Consider the following 10,510-nt stretch of genomic DNA (forward strand, 5'->3'; position numbering starts at 1 on the left):
AACGTCTAGCTTTTAATAAATAATTATCTGACACCCAAAGTTTTAATTTGATGTAAAATGAATAGAAGTCAATTAATGTATATAGTGACTATTAAGTCTAATATATATACCCTAGTAAGCTATAGTACTTTTTCCTTTGGGAAGGTACCATCTGTGCAGTCTGCAATTTTGATGAAGAAAGATGTTGAATCTATTTAATATTTCTTGAAAAATAATTGATTTCTGTGCATTTTTTTTCACACTGCATCAAATTAAGGTTGATTACGTCGATTAAGCATCATGAGGTGGAGCGTGAGGGGTGGTTCCCTATTTTTTATTTATTTATTTTTGTTGTTGCTGGGAGTTGGAACCCTATTAGTTAGGTTGCTTAATATTTACTTTAAAATACCAGAATAGGGAGGATGGTGTAGGTTTAAGTTTATTAGATTGATCAGTATTGCTGAACTATGAAATATTTTTTTTTGCATACAGGTATAACAGAATAGCTTTAGTGTAGTTGTTGTTTTAAACTTGAGTATGAACTTATACAAAATGCAGCAAGATATTTAAAAAACAGTTTTGTTGATTAAAACACACTATATCGGATTCATATCGGTATCAGCAGATATCCAAATTTATGATATCAGTATCGGACATAAAAAAGTGGTATCGTGCCATCTCTAGTGATAAGTGCAGTCCTGACACTTTTGGGCACTGTTTCTTTATCAGTAACACAGATGGCTGCCACATGCAGCAAAAAACACAAATGCAAAGTATGAAAAAACAAACACAGGAGCAGCAACTGACAAGAAAGCTACAGAAGTTAAAGTTAAATCAGGGTCATGTGCTTTATTAAACAGAGTTAATTCAGTAATCTTTTTGATAATCACCATGTCGACTCAAGACTTGAACTGTTTTTAATACTTGGGAGGTTGTCCTGAGACATCAAGGCAGTTTGACCTAATTCACTGTTTTTATAGTAACTATTTAGTCACAAACTGTGTACTACCTGCAGAGGTTTTGAACTGTAATCTCCAGGTAGTGTTCCAGTGATATACTAGTGAACCAAGATGCAAAATGGCACGGTTTCATGCACCCACTGTCAGTTTAACCGTGCTTTTTCTGTTTTGACATTTTAAAAAGAGTGAAAAAGGTCAGTCAGTGACAACATAATGATGAGAGCTGAGTATACATACGAGTAGTGTGCATCACCATTGGTTTCACATTTTTGTACTACAATAAATAGTCTTTAATGCAGGTAATAAAACGAGTCAACATTATTTACCACCAGAGATGGGCAGACTGTAATCTGATTACTTTTTTTAAGTAACAAGTAAGGGATTACTATCGCAAAAACGGTAATTAGAGACAGAGAATGGTGCATATAATTTAATTTTACTTGATGCATGAAGTTAAGATTAAAACTGATAACAGTTTTTAATTGTAATTTAAAAAAAATAAATAAAAATAAAGTAATTAATTACTTTTGAAAATAAGTAATCAGTAAAGTAACGGGATTACTTTTGGGGGAAGTAATTAGTTACTGATTACTTTTTTCTAGTAACTTTAACAACACGGTTTACCAAACACGTCTGATGCTGACAAAGAGACTTAAACTCACACATATAAACAAATAGTTGTTTTAATTTAAGAAGTCAGCAGCTTCCAGCAGTAGAGTACATAGTCCAGCCATACAACGTCAGCACACATCCACTGTCATTACAGGTCTCTGCAGGCTGTCCAGAGCAGTGTCTTTGCCTCGGTGTCCGGTGAATGACCCCACGCAGTCCTGAGCTCATTTACACGCACGCTTTCTAAAGAGTCCTCAAGTCTTCCTCTGCGCTTTTCCTACAGGATCCGTGATGACTACTATCCCCCAGGCAGCCAAACCTTGAACACAAGTGCGCATTTGTTCATTAAAAGACTCCTAATGCAGCAAACAGTCAGAAAACTGATTGACTTACTTGCAGCGAAAGTGATCTGTGCCACTGTCCCCATTGAGGTGGGTCCTCCCTGCCGCATCACCTTCCGCGCTGCGTGAAACACATAAGCTCCGGACAGAATCAGCCCACCTCCGGAGATAAGCCTGCAGCTCCAGCAGCTCTTAAACATCTGGCTGGGTTTGGACACGGGGGCATCTGCTCCTCCTGTTGGCGGCTCTAGCCCTGTTGACATTGTACCACAGGGTGCTGCTAATGCTAATGCTAATGCCCTTGGTTATAAACTCCTAGAAACGTCAAACATGAAAAATAAACCGGAAACTGTTCCGGTTTTGTTTGAATGACTCGCCCAAATGAAGAACAAAGTTAGAGACTTAACACAAATGCTATTTTCACTGGCTGAAGAAAGGTCGGATTTAGCAAAGTGGGTCCAGGTCATGGCCCTAATGTTTCCTATCTGGTATTTTCAAAATAAAAGTTGTACTTTACCATTCGGAACAAACGCTGGTCTTTGGGGGGAGGGACAAAGATCGACAGAAAACATAAAAACATTGTGATAAATATTTAACAATTTTCCATTAATAAAAACATATTGTCTTATTTCATCTATTTCTATGAGGAAATTTCTTTCCAAAAGAAGTTGCAATTTCATTTTAAATGTAAACTTACCGATCTAAATAATAATAATAATAATAATGGATTGGATTTATATAGCGCTTTTCAAGGCACCCAAAGGTATATTGAATTCATATTCCGTATTCAGTTTGGTGAAGTGCCAGATCTCATTATACAGGTGCATATGGTAATAAAAGGAAAAGCCTGACTCACAAAAAAATAACTGCCAGACTTATTGAACCTTCTGATAATTGAATCAGGTGCTGCTTACTTAAGAGACCTGCAGCCTTATGTCCATAGAGCTAGAGCTAATGTCCATAGTTTAAGGAATAGTTTGAAAACAACATTTTTTTTCAAACAGCATCGTGTGGTGTAGGTGGTCATCAAAATAGAGAACAGAACTGAACAATTTCCAATAACAAACCTTAGCATGCACTAACATTACACATCTCTAAACAGCAATATATATATTTCAAAGTTTTTTATCAATGTATTGACTGTTGCAGTGAACAGGCATGCTGCTTTGAAAATCACGTGCAATGTGTGACCACGATTGGCACACTGTTCACTGAGACCATGAATGCCACTTCTTTGAAGCATTCTTCTTCTTCTTCCATCAAAATGGAAGCAAAAGCAACACGAGATGCTTTGATCTACCGAAAGGAAAAAGCAGAATATCTGAACTCAAACCAGCCAGGTGGAGTCATTAAGATAGAAACAATAATTCAGTGCAGTGTCTCAGGTAGCTCTGTGCGTTATATATAGGCTCAGTACAATGAACAGTCAGTTTCAGGGAACTCCAGTGTCGGTACTAGCGGCTTTTATGATTTTATGTTTGTAGTCATTTAACTTCCATCCATTCATTGAACTTAAGAGGAAGAAATGTCAGGCTGGTTCGGTGCATTTGGTCCCATGCTGTCTTTAACTAAACAACTTAGTTCACTTTGTGGCTGAGCTGTATGTGAGGTTATGTCATGGCAGCTTTGGCTGGAATACCTGTCTCCTCCTAGGCTTAGCAAGTTTCTCCGTGAGTAGAGCTTCTAGCTCTTCTAGCTTCTAGCACATCTGTGGCCGTGCAGGCGGCCTCATTGGAACCTTTAAATAAAATCCCATAAACCTGATATCTAGTGTCAAATTATATCAAAGCTGCTTACTGTCAGAATTGTTTAAAACTGTGACTGCAAATAAATTCAAACAAGTGAGCTTTTCTCAGAGAGAACTGAAAAAGAGAACAAAGCAATCCAGAAGGCAAAGAAGGAAAGGGAAATAGCAAAGAAGACAACTGAAAAAGCAATACTGAAAATGACTGAAGTCCAGAGAGCACTGAAGCAGAAGATAAAAGAAATACAAAAAGTAAAGAAGGAAAGTGAAACAGTGAAGAAGGCAACGGACAAGGAAACGATGGAAATGAAGGAAGTTCACAGAGCCCTAGAAAAAAAACAAAAAGGAAATAAAGAAGGCAATGAAAGCAACTGAAGTAGCATAGCGGCAAGAACAGGTGGCAGAACTCAAGCCCAAGAGTCAAAGATTGAAATGCAAGAAGTACAAATAGAACTGAAAGAGGGGAGAAAGGAAATGGAAAGATAAACATGGACCATCAAACTAATGAAACTAATGGAACTAATGAAACTCCAGAGAGAGCAGAAATAAGTAAAAAATGAATTAGAAGAGGCAAACATGGAAAATCAAAAAGTAAACAATAACACAGACATTGTAAAACAGAAAACTGAAACAGCAAAGAAGAAGTTCCTGGAAATCCAAGAGCCCTTGAAGAAATTTAAAAAGGAATAGAAGAGGAAAAGAGAGAAAATGAAATAACAAAAAAGAAAATGCAACGATTGAAAGAGAAATTGCAAAGATGGCAGCCACAAATGCAAAGAGGGAATAGGCCCAAGTATCCTCTCCATCATCAACAATTCTTTGTCTACTAGTGTTATGCCATCTGTCTTCAAGCAGGCAGGTGGTTGTTCAGCCTCTGCTAAAAATGATCAACATATCTCTAAACTTCAATTCCTTTCATACGTTTTGGAAAAAGTCATTCTTCATTAACTTTGTCCTCACTTACAACAAAACCTTTTTAGAAAGTTCCAGTCAGGTTTCATGGTCAATCACAGTACAGAGCCCGGCCTACTAAAGTTTCTAATCATCTGACCTTGAGTGCTGTTATTTATTTTTGCATGTACTTAAAGTCTTGATGGTACAAAATAATCTTCTGTTGTATGGTAATGTCCTAAATAAAGTTGTTTTGCTCTGTTTTTTTTTTTTTCAATTTTCCAGCTAATGTAACAAATCCTTGGGTCTGTTTTTGGAAAATCACTCTGCTTGGCACGAGGAGTTTCTTATAACATCTTAACTAGAAAATTGAGCTGAGTCATCGTGACTCGTGGACGACTTTTGCCCTCTTCTTATAGTGTGTGTTAGCGCACAGCCGGCATGCCTCGTGTGAAGCAAACTGGAAGAAATATGTTGTTCGTCATAGCTGTTGTCAGTGTTTATTTGGCATTGGTCATCAGTCCAACGGACTCCACTGCAGACTCATCATATGTTGCCGCTGTGTACGAGCACAAAGTAATCCTGAACCCAGGCCCCCGCACACCCGTGTCCCGCCACGAAGCTCTGCAGCACATGCAGAAAAACCTGGATATCTACGAGGAGCAGGCAGCCCGGGCAGCCCAGCAAGTATGCACACATTTAAATGTTGTGTTTCATGTTTTTAGTCACATGATAGCATTACTCAATGAATTGTAGCAACTTCTGTTGAGATGTTCTTCAAATGAATGAACTTGTAATGGACAAGAATTAATATAGTTAAGGCTACTGCAGAAGAAAATCAAGACAAACATGATTCAAAGCCTTACAGTAAGGCTTCCTTTATCTCTGACTTTTTACTGAACTGGTAATTGATGTTCATATGCTCTAATATGACAACTGTCCACCCTTTAGTATCACTTTATAGCTGTTGGTCGACAGTTATTAATGCTTCACCCTGTATGAAGTTTACTGTCACTACCAGAGGTGTAGTCCTGCCATAACGCATAGGAGCAGACTATATCGTAAACTATATGTATATATGTCTGTATACACACAACTATATATATATGTGTGTGTGTGTGTGTGTGTGTGTGTGTGTGTGTGTGTGTGTGTGTACATACATGCATGTAAAATGTTTGAATGTAAATGTGTTTATAAAACTCTGACTTTAACTTTAAGTTCACGAGAGAATACCTGAGTGAGAGAGATGGAATCAAACGTGGAGAGAGACAGGCAACTAAAAAGACATCCAGAGAGGAGAGCTGATGAACATCATCACACAGATCACTTTATGTTGTTAAATTCAGTGTGACATTTGAGCAAGTAGAAATAAGTAACTCAAAAGTTACTGCAACAGATCTCATATCTCTCTGTCATCTTCGTTTCACTCTCAGGGTGCCCAGATCCTGGTGTTTCCAGAAGATGGTATTCATGGGTTTAACTTCACTCGGTCATCCATCATTGGCTACCTGGAAACCATTCCCAACCCTCAGGAGGAGAGCTGGAATCCGTGCACAGAGCCGGAAAGACACAACAACACTGAGGTTCACAATCATATATTTAGATTTTGTGATGGCAAGAAAACTCTACTCTCACAACATCTCACTGTGTCTGAATCTCATCATATTTGATTATGTTTGTGACTCAAAGGTTCTCCAGAGATTGAGCTGTATGGCTCGTCGTAACAACCTCTACCTGGTGGCCAACATGCCCGACCTGCAACCCTGTCCCCTGAAGACCAGCCCCTCCTCCACCTGTCCTCCTGATGGGCGCTGGCAGTTCAACACAAATGTGGCTTTCAGGTACATGTTAACTCTTAAAATGGATTTCTAGAGAACGGACAAATAAAAGGTTTATTTTTCTATGACTTATTGTCCACAGATGCAGTGCTTGTGCCTAAATAAAAGAGCAGTTCTCCACATTTCCATCAAAAAATGTTGGCACGACTGCCAAAAATACCACAGAGTCAAAGTTGAAACTTCTCTTGTCAGTAGCTACTGGAGAAGCTACTGTAAGAAATACCAGCTACACTGAATACAACAACTACAGTGGTGGAAATAATTATTTGATCCCCTGCCGAATGTGTAATTCTGGTCACATCCAATCAAATGAATGGAAAGAGACAAACTATCAACCAAAAATCCAGAAAAAATATTTAGTAATAAATTGATTTTGATGGCATTAAGTTAAATAAATATTTTATCCCCAAGCAAAACTTTATGATTGGCAAAGAAACCCTTTTTGGCAAGCAGTGGTACAACATTTGTTGTAGTTGGTTACCAAGTTTGCAGATTTCAGGCGGGGGCTTTGGCCCACTCTTCTATACAGAAACCTTTGAAATCCTTTAGGTTTCTTGGCTCCTGCTTGGCAATCTGCCGTTTCAGCTCCCTCCTCAGATTTTCTATAAGACTGAGGTCTGGAGCCTGGCTACGCCACTCCCTGACATTAATGTGCTTCTTCTTCAGCCACTCCTTTGTTGCATTGGTTGTGTGTTTTGGGTCATTGTCATGTCAGGACGACCCATCCACGACCCATCTTCAATGTTCTAGCTGAAGGAAGGAGGTTATCGTCCAAGGTTTTACAGTACATGACCCTGTTCATTGCCCCCTCAGTACAGTGAAGTTGTCCTGTACCCAGACAAACAGCCCCAAAGCAAGATGTTTCCACCTCTGTGCTTGACTGTAGCGATTGTGTTCTTTGGTTTAGAGTTAACATTTCTCTTCCTCCAAGCAAAGCGGGTTGATTTTGGTTTTACATGACCATAGTCATAATCCAGTGACAGTTGTCAGTATTTCCACTGCTGCACAGCAACGATAACGACTGATAATTAATTTGGCAAACTTTACTTTTCAAATTGTAAACAAATATGGCTTAAAACGACATTTCTGTCGTTGCCACAGTGTAACTCGGTTTAACGCAGCAGCCTGAAGTGTCCATCAAACTGAATAATCTCATTAGGAACCCATCCTCCTTTGGGCTCCGCCTTCAAACAAAGTTAAAAGTGAGTTGATTCGCACGAACAGGATTTCTCTCCGAGCGCAGAGAGCTGCCTGCCACAGATTGAAACAGCAGCAGCGCACGCAGAGCAGACATTCGTGTGTGTGATGGCTTCTTTGTGTGTGCAGCTGCAGAGTTCCACGCGCACAGTTGTCGAATTTACGCGCGAGGAATTTCATTGTGCCCGAAATGATTTGCTCGGATTATGTTTTTGCTCGCACTTTTGTTATGACATAAATATAATTCAGTAATATATCCTGAACTGACTGCATCAGTGAAAAAGAGCTGTTAGTGACCTGCGTAAAATATCCTCTTTCATACAGGTCAGACGGCCTTCTAATTGCACGCTACCACAAGCAAAACCTTTTCTTTGAGCAATCCTTTGACACACCTCCAGAAGTTGAAGTCATAACATTTGATACACCTTTTGCTGGGAAGTTTGGCCTCTTCATCTGCTTTGACATCCTCTTTCATGATCCTGCAGTGGTGCTGGTGGAGATGGTATAAAATATAATCACATACGCACTCAGAATATATATCCAACATTGTTGGGATTGACTTTGATATCCATCGTTTCTTCTTTGTGGCTTTTTAAGGGTGTGCGTCAGTTGATCTTTCCAACAGCGTGGATGAATGCGCTCCCCCTGCTGGATTCAGTTCAGTTTCACAGTGCATTCAGTCTGGGTGCCAACGTCACTCTACTATCTGCCAACATTCGCAATGATCAACGCATCATGAAAGGAAGCGGTATCTACACCCCCTTTTCTGCCACCTACCACCATGCCTGGAAGGGAGACCCAGAGGAGGGCAGGCTGCTGGTGGCCAGAGTGCCAGTTTTGGAGCCACTGGAGGTAAAACAAAGTGCAGCCAAAGAGGTGGAGGCTGGTGGTGTTGAGTCTGCATCATCAGTGGCTACAGACTCTGGACGCTGTCATCAAGACAGCTGTGATGATCACTCTCCTGATTCGGTCCATCCCTCTCACTCCACCTTCATCTCATTCATGTTCCACGACCCGTTTACGTTTGTCCTCTTAAACGAGACACAAGGTGACGTTAAAGTGTGCAACGGCACTTTCTGCTGCCGCCTGCAGTACAGGTGGTTACTGCAAGACCATAAAGAGCTCTATGCTCTCGGTGCATTTGCAGGACTGCACACCGTTGATGGACGTTATGCACTGCAGGTAGGAATGAAAGAATTTTTAATATTTATAAACTTTTAGAAACTGACCAGGACCCTGCTGACTTTTATTTGTTACATGTCAAATATCTACAGGTTTGTGCAGTAGTCCGTTGTGCAGGGTTGGATCAGAACTCCTGTGGACAAGTAGTAGAAGAAGCAGAGTCAAAAATGGACTTCCTGTTGGCGGGGAACTTTGACACCAAATACGTGTACCCATCTATTCTGACAAGCCGAATGTTCCTGGAGCAGCCCGAGAGTCTGCAGAAAGCTCCAGACGGGAAAGTGACCATGAAACATTCAAACATGAAGGGTGGCCTGGTCACCACCTGCCTGTATGGACGAATGTACCACCTGGACAATGAATAAAGTTTGGAGGGATCAGGAAAATAAAGTTCAGTGTTATGGATAAGAGCTGTTCTGTGTTCTCCATCTGTATCCATTCCCTTCTACTTATGCTTATCAGGGTAGGCTGGAGTCTGTCCCAGCTAAAGGAAAACAAATGTCTTTAGTCATCTGTTACTTGATCTTTTCTGGGTGTTCCTTTCTCAAGGCACAAATTATAAGGAAGAGAATATTCAAATGAATCATTCAAATTGATTAAACAATGTTTGTCTCATGCAACTTAATGCTAATTGTGCATTTTTATTTAATTTCCCCCCCAAAATCTTTTTTTTTTGCACTTTATTTTAAAATGACCTGTGTTAATAACAAAAGCCTATATATGAATTACCCATAAAACTAACCATACCTATGAGCACCATTTCAGGATTGCTCTCACTCTCTATTACACTCCATTTAGTAAATGAGACCCACACCTTACAATACCCGACATCTAAAATTTATAGGCTGAACATCTTTTAAAGTTACATTATTAGACGCAACTACAGTAATGTGGTCACAAAGAAGACTGCTTCGTGTTAAGAGACAGATGGTTAATAGAATTGGTTTTATGGATACTATTTGATTCCGTGCATTAAAATAGATTTTGTTGTTTTGTCCTTATTAGTGGAAACATATTAGTAGTCCTGCACATATTTGTGTAGTTTTTAGTCAAAAGATGACTCGTGTATTTCCATGGACCTGTGAGTTATGAAGGAAAATGTTAAAAGTGTTAAAACTGCCCCTGGTCTGAAACTAACTCATTCACTTCACTGTCTGCAGAGACAGCAGGTGCTCTTGCTTGCTGTAGGAGGTGTGGTCAGGCCCTCAGAGGGGCAAAGTATCATGAAGCTTTGTGCTTGTTGGAGATATGGTGGTGAGTGATGTACTAAGAGCCAGCCCATTCCAGTTACCACTGTTCATGCCAAGTATTACTAATGTGGTCCTTCTCTGCAGTTTGAAATACAGTATATAAAGCAATTCTGCAGGGTTTGAAAGCCACTAATTAGCATGACCACCTTTATTCTTCAATGCGCCTGATATTCTTGTACAAGTTTTCTTGTCATTTCTTTCAGGAATAGTTCTCTCGTTAGCACCATCAAGCAAATGCAAAAAACTTCCAAATCAGACAGTCAGTCCCTGAAACTCCATGGCTCAGATGTAAACATGGCAAATAAATAGTCTCATAACACAACAGTAAGAAATATAATGAAGCTTTTTTTAAATTAATGTCACATAATATATCATGAAATTCTGTCATGGGACCATTCTGTTACCACGATCCCTCACACTCAAGCGATCTTGCTACACAAAGAGGTGATGTTTTTTAGTGTGGACACTGAGACTGGACCCTAGTCTTGTTTTATAGCTGCTGATTGGCCTTTGTCAC

The 10,510-nt window shown here is 39.7% G+C and overlaps 2 protein-coding genes across 2 annotated transcripts; one reads left to right on the forward strand and one right to left on the reverse strand.

The window, feature by feature from the left end:
• Positions 1-1,603: 1,603 nt before the first annotated feature.
• LOC146643994 (distal membrane-arm assembly complex protein 1-like) lies at positions 1,604-2,381 on the reverse strand. Its single transcript, XM_085395980.1, has 2 exons — positions 1,944-2,381; positions 1,604-1,869 (listed from the first exon to the last, which is right to left on the reverse strand). Exons 1-2 carry the CDS (start codon positions 2,152-2,154, stop codon positions 1,805-1,807), a joined length of 276 nt encoding a protein of 91 aa, XP_085252106.1. The 5' UTR covers positions 2,155-2,381; the 3' UTR covers positions 1,604-1,804.
• A 2,586-nt stretch (positions 2,382-4,967) lies between these two features.
• Positions 4,968-9,133, forward strand: LOC146643995 (biotinidase-like). Its single transcript, XM_085396088.1, has 6 exons — positions 4,968-5,213; positions 5,960-6,109; positions 6,216-6,367; positions 7,886-8,063; positions 8,159-8,743; positions 8,836-9,133. Exons 1-6 carry the CDS (start codon positions 4,968-4,970, stop codon positions 9,106-9,108), a joined length of 1,584 nt encoding a protein of 527 aa, XP_085252214.1. The 3' UTR covers positions 9,109-9,133.
• The last annotated feature ends 1,377 nt before the right edge of the window (positions 9,134-10,510 follow it).

Source organism: Rhamphochromis longiceps, linkage group LG22, assembly GCF_057381845.1.
Source record: "Rhamphochromis longiceps isolate RC_006_pf linkage group LG22, R_longiceps_female_GT1.1, whole genome shotgun sequence".
Taxonomy (NCBI): Eukaryota; Metazoa; Chordata; class Actinopteri; order Cichliformes; family Cichlidae; genus Rhamphochromis; species Rhamphochromis longiceps.

Coding starts and splice junctions, on each gene's coding strand:
- LOC146643994 (XM_085395980.1), bottom strand. CDS start 2,154: ATGTCAACAGGGCTAGAGCCGCCAACAGGAGGAGCAGATGCCCCCGTG. Junction 1,870..1,943: donor ACAGATCACTTTCGCTGCAA/GTAAGTCAATCA, acceptor CTTGTGTTCAAG/GTTTGGCTGCCTGGGGGATA.
- LOC146643995 (XM_085396088.1), top strand. CDS start 4,968: ATGCCTCGTGTGAAGCAAACTGGAAGAAATATGTTGTTCGTCATAGCT. Junction 6,110..6,215: donor AAAGACACAACAACACTGAG/GTTCACAATCAT, acceptor TGTGACTCAAAG/GTTCTCCAGAGATTGAGCTG. Junction 6,368..7,885: donor AACACAAATGTGGCTTTCAG/GTACATGTTAAC, acceptor TCTTTCATACAG/GTCAGACGGCCTTCTAATTG.